Source organism: Schistocerca nitens, chromosome 6 (assembly GCF_023898315.1).
Source record: "Schistocerca nitens isolate TAMUIC-IGC-003100 chromosome 6, iqSchNite1.1, whole genome shotgun sequence".
In the NCBI taxonomy this organism is placed as follows: Eukaryota; Metazoa; Arthropoda; class Insecta; order Orthoptera; family Acrididae; genus Schistocerca; species Schistocerca nitens.
In genome coordinates, this window is record NC_064619.1 from 247,341,426 (window position 1) to 247,361,165 (window position 19,740).

The window sequence follows — 19,740 nt, forward strand, 5'->3', positions numbered from 1 at the left end:
CTCAAGTGTGTGCTGTATATCCTGTTTCATAGAGACATCATTTTTGACGGTATCAATGAAGTAATTATGAAAAATATTACTGGCTAGAAGGGGATCAGAGATATCTTCATTATTCAGAGTTAACTGTACATTATTAATTTTACTTTCTGTTTCATTGTTTCTGATTTTATTTACAATTGTCCATCAAGTTTTTGAAACATTATCTGAACCTTGTATCTGCTGGCTGATTCTTTCTGATTTTAATCTCCTGACTTCTTTGTGGTACTTATACACTCCTGGAAATGGAAAAAAGAACACATTGACACCGGTGTGTCAGACCCACCATACTTGCTCCGGACACTGCGAGAGGGCTGTACAAGCAATGATCACACGCACGGCACAGCGGACACACCAGGAACCGCGGTGTTGGCCGTCGAATGGCGCTAGCTGCGCAGCATTTGTGCACCGCCGCCGTCAGTGTCAGCCAGTTTGCCGTGGCATACGGAGCTCCATCGCAGTCTTTAACACTGGTAGCATGCCGCGACAGCGTGGACGTGAACCGTATGTGCAGTTGACGGACTTTGGGGGAGGGCGTATAGTGGGCATGCGGGAGGCCGGGTGGACGTACCGCCGAATTGCTCAACATGTGGGGCGTGAGGTCTCCACAGTACATCGATGTTGTCGCCAGTGGTCGGCGGAAGGTGCACGTGCCCGTCGACCTGGGACCGGACCGCAGCGACGCACGGATGCACGCCAAGACTGTAGGATCCTACGCAGTGCCGTAGGGGACCGCACTGCCACTTCCCAGCAAATTAGGGACACTGTTGCTCCTGGGGTATCGGCGAGGACCATTCGCAACCGTCTCCATGAAGCTGGGCTACGGTCCCGCACACCGTTAGGCCGTCTTCCGCTCACGCCCCAACATTGTGCAGCCCGCCTCCAGTGGTGTCGCGACAGGCGTGAATGGAGGGACGAATGGAGACATGTCGTCTTCAGCGATGAGAGTCGCTTCTGCCTTGGTGCCAATGATGGTCGTATGCGTGTTTGGCGCCGTGCAGGTGAGCGCCACAATCAGGACTGCATACGACCGAGGCACACAGGGCCAACACCCGGCATCATGGTGTGGGGAGCGATCTCCTACACTGGCCGTACACCACTGGTGATCGTCGAGGGGACACTGAATAGTGCATGGTACATCCAAACCGTCATCGAACCCATCGTTCTACCATTCCTAGACCGGCAAGGGAACTTGCTGTTCCAACAGGACAATGCACGTCCGCATGTATCCCGTGCCACCCAACGTGCTCTAGAAGGTGTAAGTCAACTACCCTGGCCAGCAAGATCTCCGGATCTGTCCCCCATTGAGCATGTTTGGGACTGGATGAAGCGTCGTCTCACGCGGTCTGCACGTCCAGCACGAACGCTGGTCCAACTGAGGTGCCAGGTGGAAATGGCATGGCAAGCCGTTCCACAGGACTACATCCAGCATCTCTACGATCGTCTCCATGGGAGAATAGCAGCCTGCATTGCTGCGAAAGGTGGATATACACTGTACTAGTGCCGACATTGTGCATGCTCTGTTGCCTGTGTCTATGTGCCTGTGGTTCTGTCAGTGTGATCATGTGATGTATCTGACCCCAGGAATGTGTCAATAAAGTTTCCCCTTCCTGGGACAATGAATTCACAGTGTTCTTATTTCAATTTCCAGGAGTGTATTTGTACTGTTTGTAGAGTTCTTGTAACTCTGAGTTAGGCAGTGTCCTGCCTCTCTCCCTGTTGTCATTTGCATCTTCCCTACACAACCGCGGTGCAGCATTTTGGGAGGGAAAGAGGTAGGGGGAGGGGAGAGGAATATGCTGGCATAAGCTGTCGCCAGTACATAGGTCAGCAAAGATGAAGCGTGAAGATCAATAGTAGCTGTTGGATAAAGTGTGCCTTATCATGAGAGACCCCAGAGACACACTGACAAGCAATGCACTGCCAACGCCCTCTCAACAGCAGGTATTTAAGCCACTGATGTTGACCAGAGGGCTTCACTGACTTGACTTACACTTTGGTGTCTGTCAGTTCTATCAAGGAGCGGGTATAGTTCATCGCACACTACGACAGTACATAGTAATATTGCTGAGAAGCTTGTACCACAACACGTGGACTCTATTCAAGATAAGTAAATGTGAGAGTCCTTGTAAATAAAGAACTGTATTAATCCATGTGTGCATTTTTGTTGTAGAAGGAGGATACCAGCCACCCATAACAACATACTCTCCCTTGCTTCCTATGGTACAATACTCTACAAAACTTGTGCAAACTGGTTCAGAGAGAGAGAAGAGTAAGAAGACATAAAAGGCGAAAATTTGGCAGAGTTAGGGATGTAAAAGAAGGGAAATAGCTTTTCAGCATATCTGGCAGCTTTGAAGACATCTGAATCAAAATGTCTTACCATATTTGCACTTTTTTATGAGTTAACCTTACTTCCCCAGAGCAGTGAGCTCTCTTAGCTGCAAGTTGTTGGCACATCTGCATTTTGCAATTTATAGGCTAAAGTCCCTGATCCTGTATCCAAAATATAGAGGAGTCACCAGTCGTAGCAAACAATAAAAGCAACTGTATAGATAAAAAAAAAAAAATGCTACTCACCAAGCAGTGGGAGGAGAACACACAAATAAAAGGTATTACAGTTTCCTAGCTTTTGGAGCCTGTTTCTCCTTCTTCTGGTAGAAGGGTTGAAGAGGAAGACTGGGGATGAAGGAGAAGGACTCATGAGGTTTAGGAGAAGGGGTAGACTTTCTATACATGTTAGTAGGATTAAAGTTCTAGATCAGTAGATGATGCCTGAAGAGACTTAGTGAACTTTGGTTTGGTCTTCGGAATGATGGCAAAAAGTAGATTATTGTTTTTATTATTTAGTTCTAGGGACCAGATCACCATGTACAGGAAAGTTTACATTATTGGTGAAAATCAATTCCATTGTAAACATTCTGTTTAGATCAGCCATTTTTTAAGATAGCTGCTTCTGTGATTGTAGCCTGTCACTCTTCTTATATTTTAGTGTAATTTTTTGCTTTGTTGGCTCTAATAGCAATTCAGTAAGTGTAATTGACCTCCCTACATTTCTTGAGTCAATGCACAACTGTTCAGAAAAGATTTCATTTATCTTTATCATACCTTCAGAATAACAATTAATAAATCTTTGATTAAAGTGAAAGGTTCAGAGGCTCAATTCTCTTGACCAATCTAAAGTTTAATAAAAACTAAAAAGTCACTTAACAAAATAAAGTGTAAATGCATACTTGAGAGATTGAAAGACCATTTTGATATTTTTTGTAGAGTTATGTATGCCGGGAGTCCTCATATAGTAAAGAAAATCACATCCAGGTCAAACTGCAGCCTTCACAGCTCCCTTATAACATTTTCCTAACAGTAAAAATATAACAGATAGCATACAATATTATTAACATCAAATAGTGAACTGTATTCTTTTTCAGTCCCTCCAATTTATTGGCAAGTTTATTTAAATGTCAATTTTGAATTAACACACAACAGTTATACAATAAGAGACAATCTTACAGCACTATTTGACTTTATTGAGAGTCATTAAATTTATCTGGATTACTGATAGAATTTGTTTTACCCATATCAAATTATCATGTCAATGAAACACATTATGAAGATTAGAATCAAGTATCAAGTAAAGTATTGCACAAAATGAACCTATTTGCATGCTCATTAAAATAATAGAGGATTACTTACATTTTGATTGTGATGTAACACTATAAGCATGTAGGCATGTGCAATAATAAATATGATGAGTTTAGCTGTACCCTAGTATGATGGGTTTGGGTGGCTCAAATTCATTAACATCAAGGTTATAAGGTGCGATAAAGATAATGTGAATCTGAGCATAGTATCCATCATCCATACTGCTTTAAATGACTATACTACATACAGTTGTACTGAAAAACTGGCTGCCCCGCAATCCCCAACCATCTAAGTTGCTCTTCAATTTTGAAAAACAGATACTGTGGTCTCACCAGACAGAGATGTCTTAGCCATTTATTAGAGGTAGAATGCAACTCTGTCTCATATTAACATTTACGTTATTGTTACCTGTATCATCTTATCATTCTCAGACTGGCCTCAGTAGCCAGCCAAGGGGTATGTGGTCACCAACCTGCATAATTTTCAGTACTGCAACAATGTTGCATAGCACTCTACAACTCATCAGCCTAGCACATGCTGTAACATTAAGCAATGTTTCATAGCCAGCTATGAGGCAGGAACTGACCCCATCACAATAAACCCAGGAAGGGTAAAGTAGATATGGCCTCAGCTTAGTCAGTAGCTTTATTCTATCAGGGCCATCCATTTGCCCAGTGCAGTCTCCACGACAGTCGTTGGTTAGGTGTGTAGCTACAGCTCTCACTGAGAGCTATTTCCTGACACTCCAGCACTTGTAGTGTCACAACTGTGTGGTGAAGTTAAATGTTAGTAGTACCAAGTGCCGAATATATCAGCATTTCTCCTTGCATGTCTCTGCCCACCGCAAAGACCAGTCTTATCATTTAGAATTTTATTCATCAGTTTCAGCAGCTGTTTTTGAAGAATGCCGAAGTGAAGAAATAGCACACTAGTCACATTAAAAATTGTTTTTAATGCAACTGGTGTGCTATTTCTTCACATCAGATATAGACATCTTGTTATTCCATCCACCCCCCCCCCCCCCAGTGCAATTGGCAATTGGACTTCTTCTTCGCATCATCTGTACTTGCTTTGTACAGTCAAAAAGAAAGACTGGACGTGACAAAAGCTCAAAAAGTGGCAATGCTCCTTCACACAGTGAATATTTATCGAAAATTGCGAAGAAATATAATAAAAAATAAAAATATCGACACTGTATACTGCCATTTCGATATATGAGGGTTGTTCAAAAAGTAAGGTGACTTTTCAAATTGTGTGGGCAACGTAGATTTGATTATTGATCTTTTTTGTCATGTTGTTACACATGTCCCAAACATATGTTCACAGTTTCAAACGTATAGCATACCTCGTTTATTTTTGACAGATAGGAAGGTTAGATGGGTTTTAGTGTGCTCAGCGATTTTCATTTATTATAAAAAATGGAGCAAAGAATTTGCATCAAATTTTGTGTGAAAAATGGAATCAAGTGCTCTAAAACACTTGAAATGTTGACTGTGGCATATAGTGAGTCTGCTCTAAGTTAAAAAAAAAAATGCTTACAAATGGTACAAGCTCTTCCAAGATGGCCGAGAAGATGCCAGTGACGAATTTGCTCTGGACACCCCAGCATATCAATAATAGCCCAATCATCCCAACGGAAGCATCCCGGAGAGCCAAGACTGAAAAAAGCATGCCACATTCAATCAAATGTCGAAGTTTTGCTCACTGTTTTTTTCAATTACAGTGGAGTAGTGCATCATGAGTTTTTTCCTCAAGGTTGTACAGTCAATAAGGAGTATCACCTTGATGTTATGCACTGTTTGTGAGAAGCAATACATTCATGGCTTTTGCATCATGACAATGCACCTGCTCATTCATCATTGCTTGTGAGAGATTTTTTGGCATAAAACAACATGACAATCACGCCTCGGCCACCATATTCACCAGATTTGGCCCCCTGAAACTTTTTCCTGTTCGCAAAACTGAAGAGATCTATAAAAGGACAAAGATTTTCAATGGCTAAGGAAATAAAAATAGCATCGTTGGAAGTACTCAAGGCTGTACCAGAAAGTGGTTATGAGAAGTGCTTGGGGGATTGGAAGAAGCATTGACACAAGTGTATTGTATCTGAGGGATATTACATCACTCCATATGAGATTGCAAAAATATTCCCACAGCTGTATTTAAAAGAATAACAATGAGTGAATGTGTGACAGTTTGGGTCTCCTTTAGACATACTATCACATGAACCCTTAACAAAGTGAATGTTTTTGTTTTTTTATGGGTTTGGGTTCATATTTTAAAATACAAGAAGCATTCATAAATGTATTTATTTTAGAGATTTTAAAATCAGTTTCTGTTTTGCATTCAAGAAACTGCTTTTCAAGTAATTTAAATATCTGATAAAGGAAGTTTGTAATGGATCCAGCAGATTTCAAAGAACATAAAGATATATTATTGACAGCCATGTATACATCATTTATGGTTATGTACAAGTAGGAGAATTGGTTTTAGCCTTTTTTGTGGCAATTAATATGCTTGTCCTTATAAATAAGAGTTAGTCTGGGTGATTCCAGTGGAGGATTATGAACATACGATCCATGATATGGAAAGGTGACTCCAGTATTCAGTAACATAAAAATTATAGATCTTTTTTCCCCTTCACGATATGTAAGAGAAATATTTTTTAGCAAATACAATACTTCCTTTAGCAGACTATAAAATATATGTAAAATAATGGAAAGGTGACCACTCACATACAGAGAACCAATGTGTGGAACACAAAAACATGTAACAGAAAACAGCATTCACACTAGTTTTCCAACTATTGCTGTTTCTCTAGTAAAAATACACACATTCATTCACATAACCACACAGATACTTAAACGTACACTGTCGCAGTCCTAGTGAGACTGATTATTGAGAGTTGCTGCTTAGGCAGGTGGTGGAGGGTTGTTGGTAGGAGAGGGCACAGGAGGCAAGGAGAGGATACCAGTATAGTGTGAGAGACATCTTTTGACAGATGAATCCGAAACTACCCAGCAAGACAAAAGGAGTTCAGAGGGCAGAGTATGTAAGAGATAGAGAGAGAGGTGGATAGGAGAGGAATATGGAGATGAAGAGAGATGCTGGGAGGGGGGGAGAGAAATGAGCCACCTTCCCACATGTCAATTTCCACCTCTCAGGTGGCTCCATAAATATTTAATAATATCATTCACATCAGCCACCACCTCCACTTTAATAACTGTCACTCATTCCATGTCCTTTCTCTTTCCCCTCCCAGTCACCCTCTTCAATTGTCGCTTCCTATCCTTTCATCCCCTCCCTCACACTTCTCTGTCTCTTACATGCTCAACCCTCTGAACACCTTTCATCCTGTTACGCATTCCTTGGGTCATCTTGTTGACTAAGTGGTTGTGCATGTGAATGTGTGTACTTTTACTAGAGAAAGAGCAAGAGCTTGAAAGCTCGGGTGAACACTGTTTTCCATTAAATGTTTCTGTGTGTCACTCACAGGCCTGCTATACGTGACCAGTCAACTTTTCCTTACTTCATGTATTTTCCATCCAGAAATTTACATTATTATTAGACTGCAAAACACAGATACACTTTCAGCCTTATCTACTTGAACAGCTATGTAGTAAAAATTTCTCATACAGGCAGCTGTCAGCAGTGTCAAGCAGCATATTGTAGAGCTGCCAGCTGTTACAAAAAGTTAACAACTGACAAACAAAATGAAAAGGTGTCTCCTTCTCATGCCACATACACACACTCTGATGTAAACTTTCAAGCTCAAACTGCAAAGATGATGTTACAGTACGCATCAGTATATTGTGTTAAACCTAGTATAAATTGCTGTTACTAATATTAATGTCATCCAAAGTAATTTTTGGTGAAAGGGGATACAGAATAGACTTGGAAGTACATGGATAATAACTGATGTAACCACAATCTTCAATTTATGCAGAGTAGAGCACTTTCTGTGTTTTGCTTGCAGGGTGTGGTGTCATGTGCAAGGGTGCACCAGTGGTAAGATAGGGCCAGTTGACAGTTATTGTTCTGTAGTGGCAGTAGGTGGGCACCAGTGTGGGCCAACAGTATAAGACATTGTTATAAATATTTATTAAACAGTGTCTTATTAAATAAATGTCTTTAAATAACACATTCTGTAAAACATAAGCAACTATTCTATTGCAGATTTGTGTTGCCCATAACTAAAGCAGAAGTAACATTAATGGGAAAGCAGTAGCACAGGTGAGATGTCAAGATCGAGCCAAAAACTCACCACAGCTGAGCAGCTGATTGACTGAACATCCCAAGACCTGTTTCCTTGGATATAAGTCAAATGTAGTCTCCCTCAACACATCAGATACAGGCCAGAATACAACATGAGCATCACTATGTGTTGTGCTCATGTGTTCTCTGTGTTAATAAATTCAATCAAAAAATGATGTTAGGAAGTGAGTTGTGGGAAAATTCCCATCCAAAACCTCCCTCTCCTGAAATTTGCTTGTCACTTTCTACCTCTTGCCTTTGTTTACTTTCTGCACTCCTATTTATTTCTCCATCCTTTTCATCATTTTGGATTCCTATTTCACACCTCCCTCTTGTTACCACAGACTAATCAACTTTCTGTTGTTCTTGCATGATTAATTATTACATCTTTCACATTTATTGTAGCCTCCTTAGGGCTCCTCCTGTGGCCCCTCTTTCATTTCTACTCTCCATTTTATTTACTTTTGATTGGTTCTTCCTTTACTGAAATCTCAACCTGCTCCCCGTCACTGAGCGAGGTGGCACAGTTGTTAGCACACTGGACTCTCATTTGGATGGAGGACAGTTGCAATCCATGTTCGACCATCTGGATTTTGATTTTTTGTGATTCTCCTAAGTTGTTCTAGGCAAAAGCCAGGATGGTTCCTTTGAAACAGCACAGTCAGTATCCTTTCCCACCCTTAAGAAAACAATCCATGCTTGTGCTCCATCTCTAATGACTTTACCTACTGGTCATAAAACCCTTATCTTCCTTCCTTCCTTTGCTTACCCTTCTCCCCTGGTCTATGCAACATTCTTCCTTATTCCTCTTTTCCTAACTTACTGTGGTTTCCTCTCAAAAGCTTTTTACATTTAGAGCAACTCCTACCACTTTTATAAAAATAATTTCATGTCACATTATCCCCATTTCAATAAAAAGAATTCTAAGAAATCGGCAAGGAAATGTTTAACAACAGATTTATTTTGAACATGGCTGCACTTCAGAAATGGTTAGAGATCAGTAAATGAATCAGAAGCAGCCAACCAGTTGCAACAAAAGGTGGTTTTATTCAACCTTTGACCATGGTTTTGATGGATGTAAAACCATCTTCTTTAGAAATACACATAACTAAAGTTTCACATTGGAAAAACACCAAATAATTAAGTGCTATGACATCTGTCCAATGAAAATATGCTGTCAGAACACATCACTGTATACATTATTAAATATACTGACCTCTATGATCAGTGCTTGTTAAGTAAGAATAGTTAAAATGAAGAAATAAAATCAATCAAATAAAATGTCAGGTGATGCTAGGCACTGACATTTTACTTCATTGGTTTTAATTCTCCACTACAACTATTCTGATTAAAGGGGTCAGTATATTGAATAATGTATACAATGATGTGCACTGACAGCATGTTTTCACCAGACAAATGTCAGACTGCTTCATTATTTGGTGTTTTTCCATCTGAAATATTAGTTACATGTATTTCTGAAGAAGACAGCTTTACATCTGTCATAACCATGTCAAAGGTTGCATAACACCACCTTTTGTTGCAACTGGCCTACTGCTTTGGATTCATTTAATGAACAGATTTATGTGTTTTTAAGTTAATGTAAGGAATGTTTACCTGCCACACTATTCCTCCATGCTTGCTTGATATTGAATTGCTCTTGCTTACTGGTTCCTTTGATGGGGAAATAACATTATAAACAGCAACATTTCCATCAAACAGTCCAACAACGATGAGGCAAGCAAATTTAGGATGAATATCCACACACACTACTCCAGTATCTGTAGTACAAACATATTCAGGGAATGATGGATTTTTCAATGTGAACAGACACACAGCACCTTCAGGTTGTGGTTTCATGAAATCAACTGAAAAAAGGACACTACAATAAAATCTCACATTTTGAATCTATTATGAATTAAAATAAAAATTTAAAAATAACTATGAAAAATACTTAATTTACTGCTCAGTCTTTCCTTCACATCACTCATTTGTCACTCATTAGCATACATGCCTGCTTGTGATACACCCTTTAATTATTGCTACTCTGAAGTAGCAAATGTAGGTGTGTGTTTGTGTTGAATACCTCTCTTCTACCATCCCACTCAGTAATACTTAGCTGCATGCATAGCAATTCCTGTCATTCATTCATTGTGTTCCAATGACAAGGAGAACATTGACTGATGTGGAATGAGTCAAAAAGACAAAGAAATCACAGAAATTTAATCTGTAAACTGTTTTAACAATAACCTATTAGCACACTCCTCAATGATATGCTTATGCCGTTTAACCTTACACACATAACTAGTTTCTTAGCATGGCTATTTACTTTATAAAGTGCATAAAAATTCATTTTATAAACTGAAACACCTTTTTGGCTGCAATCTATATTTATGTTTCAGATGCATTTTGGCTTTTACACTAAGCAATCTTCAGTGGATTTAATCTGGAAAAATATAGTTTTTGTTTTTATATTTGGTACTTACACATTAAAAGCCAGTTCACACTATAATTTTTACAGTAACAAATTATTTATTAATGTAAAAATCATGACATGAAACATTTTATAATCTATAAGTATAGCACAAAAAATTAGAACTATGTTGTTCCAGATTAAATACACTGATATAATGTAAAATGTGAAACATTTACTGTAAAAGGTGAAACACAACTGGAACACAAATATAGGTTACAGAAAGAAGGCGTTTCAATTTATGAAATGAATATTAACCGGAGGAGGGGGGGGGGCAGGGGGGGGGGGGGGAGAGAGAGAGAGAGAGAGAGAGAGAGAGAGAGAGAGAGAGAGAGAGAGAGAAAACTGCTGGCTCCTCAGTTGCATTATAGAGCTGCTGTTTATCTACCTACTGTCAGTTACCCCCCTTTTCCTGTTCCAGTTGCAAACACTCCAAGGGAAGAATGACTGCTGGTAAGCTTTCGTGAGACCTCGAATCTCTTTCATTTTACCTTCATGGCCTTTTCATGAGATATGTATGGGAGCAAGCAAAATATTTGTTGATTCTTCTAGGAAAGAATGTTCTACAAATTTTAACAGTAAACCACACCATGATGCACTATGACTCCCTTTTGGAGCCTGCCACAAGAGCTGGATGAGCATCTCCTTTATGCTTTTGCATTTAGAACTTGAACCACAGATTAAATGCACTTCTTTTTTTTAGACTTTCTCTATTTCCTGTCTCAATCCTATCTATAACAGACTGATGAGTGATATTCAAGGATTGGTCAAACAAGGGTTTTGTATGCTAATGCCTTCATGGGTGGCCTACACTTTCTGAAGATTGCTCCTATGAATCTCAGTCTGACATCTGCCTTACCTATGAATAGTTTTATGTGGTTGTTCCATGTTAATGGTCTTATTGTTCAATAATTGGAATTTCTGCCTATTTATTCACAATATATGATATTCGTTTATGTCAAGGGCTACTGCCAAATGCTGTAGATCTGTAGTGTCGCGGAATAGTAAAGAGTTGGAAACATGGAATATTGTCAAAGTTTTGTTGCCTATGCCGAGAGCCAGAGGCAGTACATAGCCAAGAGGTAGGAGGATTGCACATATATCGGAATGTGTCGTCACGCAGGGGCAATGGCCTGGTTACACACAACAGGTGAGAGAGAATTGCTTAGCACGCGGGTTTGTGTTAGACGGAGACTTTCGTAGAGTGCAAGACAAGAGGTATAGCGTCAGCTGTACTGCATTTCACAACTTCGCGTAAGTCTGCCGTAACAACACGTAACTCTGTTGCAAGAACACCTAAGGGGCGAGTACGACAGATGAATCAGCAGTATAAGTGGAACGAATGCGTTCATTACAAACGAGCATGACGTCAGGACATCGCTCGTGCTTCCTTAAATAAGCCAGCTTTGATAGCAACAAGGCACTCGCAGTTAGACTTGCAGATAGATGTGTACTGGGTCGCTGCGTAGCTGGAGGACTGCAGCTCGTTGCACCCGTCCACCACGGGCGAGCCACCAGGAAGAGCAGGGAAGAAGATGGGGTGGGATAGAGTACACTCCGCACTACGAGAACGCTTCTCGTGCCAACAGCGCCAGGACTCCAACCCGGAGCCTCTACACGCAACGGCCTGCTGTCCGCCGCCGAGCCGGCCGGCTAGCTGAGCGCCGCCAGCCAAACACGGCCAAAGTACGAAGTAAGGACAGTCCTCCACTATGTCACAGCAGGCGGCGCTGCCTAGCAAGATGTGCGGCCCGGAGCTGGTGTCATCACTACGAGTCAGCGAGGACTTGGGGAAGGCCGTTGATATCACCAAGCTCAGCCAGCCTATGTTACACGGGCCACATTGTACTCGGCAGGAATAAAGGTGTTATGAATTAATAATGTTTCTTTGGCCTTTCTGACACGTCCATAGTCATTTCCTAGCATCCTGACAACTGGAGGGGTCACCGCTCGGCCATCCAGTCCACTGTAGGCAACCGGAACCACCGGACCGCCTACAGATTTGGTGTCAGAAGTGGTCGCGCCCTCTGCCTACAGATCTTTCTGCTTTTGGTTACTGCTTCATGATGTTGTAAATTCTCTATTCATAGCAGCTAAGAAAAGCCTCATGGACCTTCTGATGTTATCAACCAGTTCATTTATAATTATGGTGGCAAGTAATGTTCATGTAACATTCCCCTCAGGTATGCTCAAAGTTACTTTTATGTCGGAAGAGTTCTCTCTGCTTAGAATGACCTGCTGTTCTGTGATTGGTGTTCACTGATGGCCAGAATTTCAAGTAATGCTAGTTTTTGGCCCTTCTTTGCTCTATGGAGAACACATTTAATAAGACTGATGTTCATTTAGAGCATGTTCAGAAAACATGCAATCTTTCTTTTTCAGTGTCCAGTTCCTTTCATGTTCAGTAAATCTAGTAGTTATAGCTCTACCTGATTGACCTACAATAATTTGCCATACAAATTGCAGTAAATCATAAAAACTCCACTCTGTTCTAAAGGTGGAACCTAGCGTCTACACTGAACATAATATGGGCAACCATATTCTTAGTATAGAAAGCTACTGTATATTTCCTGGATTTTAGTTTGCTGCCAAGTATCTGTAAAATCCTACCTACATATAGCTTGGGGACCCATTTGTTGTTAGTATGACTTAGTGCCTTCTGAGGAGGATACAGAAATGCTGTTATACTCTCTCTCTTCTTTCTACTAAATATGCTATCAATTAGGGTATGAATACAACCATTACTGTATCCAACTTCTTTAATTATTTTAATTCATTTTGGTCTGTGGTATAGATAGCAGGCAGTGCATCATGGGGTGGAAGGCTGAGCATTTGTGTGTCACAGGATGCTGGGAATTGGAAGGTATTCCTGTGTATGTAGAAGTTATTTTCCTGTGTATCTTAAATAAATGTTTTTATTGCTAATGTCAGTTGTAAGTTCTAACAAGTTCTAACAACAGTGGAGTCTCCTCCCAACTCCACTGTAGAATCAGTTGTACTGTGGTGTGAATTTAAATGTTGGAAATATTTGTTTAATTGTCCAATGGTACCTGTCCACAAGCACAGTTCAGTATTGTATTTTAGAACTTAGTGGCTCTTCATCTAAAAATATTTTATTCAAAATTACCCATCAACATTTCAGCTACTAAGGGACTTGGAGGGAACCCCACTGCTAAACCGTCTGACTGACAACAGAACCTGTTGGTATTGGAAACAATTTTGATTTAAGCCTGTCTCAATTGCCAGTCTTACACATTATGTCTCCAATGGAAAAGTTCTGGCTTTACATAACAATTCTGTTAATATTTCCATAGCCTTTCCAACAGAAATATTGGAAAATAAGCTTAGCATTAGGGGGAATGGTTTCATTTTTTAATTTTTCTGCAAATTTTGGTTTACATTTTATTTTTGTATCAATTAAAGAATCTAACTCTTGCTGATTTAAGCTGAAAGTGAAGAAACTACAAGTTTTATTGGAATAACTATCTTGTGAAGCTTAGATAGCCTATAAAATTCATATTTGTGAGACAATTGGAATCACTATCAGTAACTATGGATTCACAGGTTTTAATAAGTCCTTCTCTTCCACAGAATATTTCATCACGTGTGGTTAGGTAACTGAAGGAATTCTGCAGAGTGAGGAATGTAAATCCCCTTTACAATATACTCTGGCTTATTAAACAACACTAATCTTTCCGCCTCCTCAGCTTTGGTATTGACTGCCTTTAACTTATCTTAGCAGACTGAAGATGAACAAACTTATATTTATTGCATTTTTAGATTTAAAGAAAGAACTTAATGATGTTGACTGGACCACAGTCTTTTAAATAATTGAAGATAACAGGTGTAAAATATGGGTAGCAAAATCTTATCTACAGCTTGTACACAACCAATCTACAGCTATGTGAGTTGAATAGCATGAAAGGGAAGCAGTAGTTGAAAAGGGAGTGAAACAGGGTTATGTACACTGAGCATGCAGAAAAGGAAACCAAGAAGAAATTTTGAAAGGGAATTAAAAGTTCAGGGGCAAGAAATGAGAACTTTAAGGTTTGCCAATGACATTGCGTTGTGAATTAATTATTTTTCTGCATTTCATTGCCATATTTAGTGCTGGTGCTGCTGCTGTTGATGGTGATGGATGTGCTTTCATTCACTGATAATACTATTCTGGACTTACAGCAGCCAAAAGATACTGCAAACAGATCATAGTAGTGAGGATTCCAGGAAAGACCTGTTACATGGTTCTTCTTTGTCTTCTCATAAGCAAACTTCCACAGTGGCAACAGAGTTCCTTCTTCATCTCTATACTCATCAGATGGATCCTCCCAGTACCTGAAATCTAACAACCACAGCATCATTTGAAATTTAGTTCTAGAGATACTAAATAACTCAGCATAATTTTCAGTCACCTGTATTGGCAAACACGTATCATCCTGAAAAATAGTGTCTTATTACCCATTCAATCTATGTAATATCCTAATCCATCTCTATGACACTCCTGCTACCAATTCTGTTGCTTGCAACTTGCAAGTTAATTCTCTGTAGATAATCTAGATACACAACCTGTTTAGTACACTGAGCTGTAATCCCTTGAGGCATTCCTTCCACATGTATTTCCGATCCAATCAGACATAGGCTCAATTACATGCCCCCCCTCCCCATTGCTCACAGTAATAAACATTTAAGTGTAACTTACAACTTCAGGAATCAAATTAGCTTATAGTAAATATGCTCAACAAGATATGTTTTCACTTTCTTTTAATGTATGTTTTTTAAAAAGTATTTCTGTTGTTTGTTGGGAACACCATCATTTAGTACATATTTAACTATCCCAAGTGACTTGGGCACACTGTAACAGCGCACACTGTAAAGAGTTGTTCAAAAAGTTAGAAATTCTGACAGTTCTGTGTGAATATATTTATCAAAACATATAATATGAGGAAAAACATTAATCTGTATACCACAAACAACACAATTCACAACCTTGGAACCAAATCCAGACACTGTTTGCATCCAAACAGAAGAAATAAGTCAAAAACTCAAAATAGTGTATTATATCATGGTATTAAATTGTACAACAGATTACCACAAGAAATAAAAGATGTCAAAGGCTAAAATAGAAAATGTATACGAGAAAATAGTTATTACACTGCAGATGAATATTTAAAATAACTATAGATTAATGTTCATTAACATTCTACTGTGTAACAAATTTAACTTGACATGATTAGAAAAGTAGGCCTAAGTATAGGAGTTGTACATACTGTAAAGAGACATGTTTATTTTATAAGAAATATTGTACAAACATACTGCTGCACTAAGTGTGATATTAATGGTTCTACAGAATTTCTCCACAGCAGTACCAAAAAAGGAAAAATGTAAATTATGATGACAAATTTATTTTGCTATCAAGTTAATTGATTTCAAAACATCCTGATTTTTTTTTTTTTGGAAAGCTAAATAATATGCCAGTTTGATACTAACAAAAGGTCCATCTCTGTTTCCAGTATTTTTATACTTGAAGTGTGACTTTTTTATGTCTTGTTAAGGCATGTTTCAGAAGTACTTTTTAAGTACCATATGGAACTCTGAATGATTTGGCAAAATTAAACAACGGAAAATTCAGGATGGAATAATGATATCATTGTGAAAAGGATAGAGTGCTACTTACCATATAACAGAGATGTTGAGTCACAGATGGGCACAACAAAAAGACTACTGAACATGTAAGTTTTTGGCCAGAAGGCCTTCTTCCAAAATAGACAACATACACTCACACATTCACACAAATGCAGCTCATACACACACCTGACCACTGTCTCTGGCTGCTTGGGACAGACTCTGGCTGAATGCTTACATGTTCAGTAGTCTTTTCATTGTGCCTGTCTGTGACTCAACAACTCTGCTACATGGTGGGCAGCAATTTTCACAACATTGTCTGAATGATTTGCTTTTGAAATATCTCTGGGTGAACTATTTGCTGTGTATCATTTGTAGAGCAAACTTGTTAAAATTTTGTTCTTATTGCAGAGTTGGAACCTTGGATCAGGACAATTCTCCCACTATTTCAGCTTGATCATTTCCTGACACCAAAAATAAATCAATAAAGTGTCCAAGAATTAATTGATTCTCTATTCATTCTGTAGAACAGTTCATAATTGTACATTTGATGTGGAATGGGTTAGTTGAATTACAACAACATGAACAAAAATTAAGAGATGGAGCAGCTACTTATAAAATGAACAAACATGACAAAGTCATAAGTTGTAATAACTGCAAACTTAAAGTATGTAGTCAGGAATATTGCAGTACACATAAATTTAATATTTATACACAAATTATATATAGGCAAACAAAACATACAAATCTGAACTTGTCTCTAGAAATACATTGAGTAGAAGTGATGGTCTAATAAAAATTGTTTCAGTTTGGCTTTCATTTCTGTCGTTGAGCAGCAGTTTTTCACAATGTGATTGTATACTTTGACTGCCATCTTTTATCCATTTAATTTTGTGTTATGTGGTAAGATCTATTAATGACTTATTCCTTTTAGATGGGAGTATACCCACTGCTTGCTACCATAATTTGAAAGATGCTATGAGGCTCAAAGCCATTTCCCCTAAAAATCACCACAGTTCACAAGACACTCAATTAGAACATGGTCCACAGGCTTTAATGTGCCTAGATGATTACATCTTTCACTGATCACTGCGTGAAAGAGAGTTTGCTATTGATTTGTGGTTATATATCCTTTTCAGATTGCAGCCCACTGTATCACTTGGTCTTCTGCACTGTTCTAAACCTTGATCTACTGCTGGCACATGTATTTTCTATGTGTAGGTATCCTTAAATTTTTTTATTGTCAGTTAACCTTTATCTAGAAAGATTTGTCTTCACCTGCATGTATTTTTTTTAAAGTCAACAATATTATTAACAGTAGAGATTGCTACTCACCATAAAGATGACATGCTAAGTTGCAGAAAGGCACAACAAAAAGACTGTTACAAATAAGCTTTTGGACAACTAGCAATCTATCTTTTTCATGATAATGTTGATGTTCCAACTTGAACTTTCCATTATTTGTTTTATTTTCTAGGTTTAGGAATCATAAAAAAGTTTTCACTGTTGTTTAACTCTGATCTAGAAAGATATTTCTTTACCTGCATTACTGGTTTTCATCCCCTCCAGGCTTAGGTATCTTTCATTTTTCATTGTTACTTAAGATCAAAAGACCCATGTGTGTTGTAATTTATTTTGTTATGCAAATTCTACTCTGTTAACCCAAAGTATGCAGGTCAAATGGACTCAGTTACCTGCCCTCATTTTCCCTGTTTCGATTAGAGGCACGTGTAATATTTGCCACCACTTATATCATATGTAAATTTAATGCATAATATGTGAATATGTTCTGGAATCGGTACTGAAATGAGCAATTGTTTGGGGCATGGGCCGAGCTCAAGTTGGTTACCATGTATTGATTAATCCATGTGTTTCAGATTCCCCCCCCCAGCATTTTTTTTGCACATTGTGGTCTTTGTAGTATCAGTTTCCAAGTAGCCAAAACTATTGTTAGACCCAGGAAATGCCTCCGAGGCAATTTTCCAATACTTATGAAGTTTACATAGTTTGGGTTTTATTATAAAAAAAGGAATTCTCTGTACTATGATAGAAACTATAATTCGATTTTTTGGATTTTCCAATTTTTTATTTTTTATTATTTTTTCAAATTTATGGTGTTTCCACTAGTTTATTTTAGAGTTGGTTCTCTCTGGCGAGTAATTATGGCTGATTTGTTGAGGTTAAATTTGGTCTCTCTGCTAAAATTATATGTTAAAATGATTATTTTCTTTATGCTCAGATCCTTACCACTCCTCAGTCCTCACTCCCTACCATTTCAATTATACCATGTGAGTACAGATACCAATATGTTATGCACATAAAAAAAGATAATTTTGACACTAACAGCTCAATCCATAGCCATGGAACAAGATCCATGCATGCTAACGAGTAGAAATGAAAGTTTAGCAAAAATTAAGCCCAATAATTTATTCACATCAGGTCACTAAGCAAATGTAAAAAGTTTTATAATTACTTTTAATTCATTCATCATGTTCTGTAGACTCCATCAAGAAACTTCAAGGATATGAAATGAGTGAATGTATACATACAAAAGTGAAGGAATTTTCAGAGACTTAGGCTGCACCCTGTATTAACAATAAAATGGCATTATATGACTTGATACTAACTATGCTTACATTAGTTAAATCTAACCTGATACACAGGCAAGAAAGATGTTACATCAGAAAACCTGCTGCTTCCTCAGGTATATTAGATAACGTAACATGTACAAGAACACATTGGTATTTTTCAAAGAAAATCGTTACCTACGTCTGTGATGATACAGGCCATTTTGAAGACACTGCTAGTTGTAATGGAACTCTGTGATGGATTTTGCTGCTTGCCATGTAGCTTGCAGGAATTTTAAATCTCTGAATATAGATTATCTGATAATTCGTGGGAGTGGCTAGTGAGGTATGTTTTTCATTCTGCTTTTGAATTTGTAAGGATTATCAATTTTCCTTTTATGTGAAACTTCAGCTTCACCCAGCATACTTCATGAGAAAATAGGGCACAGGTGAATGGTTAGACATGAGAATATGTCAGGAAAAATATTGGGCAACCCATCACATTGCCATCACTACGTATGCTGATGAACTGACCACTTGGGGGCCAGTGTGACGCTTCTCTCTCTCTCTCTCTCTCTCTCTCTCTCTCTCTCTCTCTCTCTCTCTCTCCCTGTCCCATCCTCCTATCCGATAATCTATCTGCCATCCACAACCAGCATCTCCTCCCTCTCTCCTCCTGCTGACACACTGCTCCACCCTCACTTTGCACCCACGTATGCGTGCTGTTCCTCCATCTGCCGCTGAAGTCAAGTCAGTTTCTTGTAAGGTATCTCCTTTCTCTACTTAATCAGACTAACTGCCAGTTCCCAGGGCTTAATAAAGATGTAGCCACTGTCACAACTGATCAATGGTTTACTTATTTGGGAAGATGCTGGACACGGATGGCAGACTGAATGGCAGATCGAAGGGAAGGGGAAAAGAGATAAAAACACTACACCTGTTCCCAAGCAGTCAGTTCATCAGTGCACCTTATGATGGCAATCTTTTGCCTCTATGTTTATCAGGAGCTTGTTGGATGTATTCTGCACAGAATTCTTAATTCTGAATCTTAGTCACACTGCACCTACAAATGATTTTTATCATCAGATACAAAGGCTATTAAGAATTAAACATACTGGTGAATGAATATAGGAATTGCAAGATATTTAAAGT

General features: G+C 38.8%; 1 protein-coding gene across 1 annotated transcript in view; it reads right to left on the reverse strand.

Annotated features, from left to right (window-relative positions):
- Window positions 1-19,740, reverse strand: part of LOC126263309 (dynein intermediate chain 2, ciliary) — a 196,700-nt gene that overhangs the window by 104,174 nt on the left and 72,786 nt on the right. The window contains exons 4-5 of the mRNA XM_049960398.1: window positions 14,580-14,741; window positions 9,547-9,797 (exon numbers count right to left, since the gene is read on the reverse strand). Of these exons, the coding sequence (XP_049816355.1) occupies window positions 9,547-9,797; window positions 14,580-14,741 (413 nt within the window). The remainder of the gene's footprint in view (window positions 1-9,546; window positions 9,798-14,579; window positions 14,742-19,740) is intronic.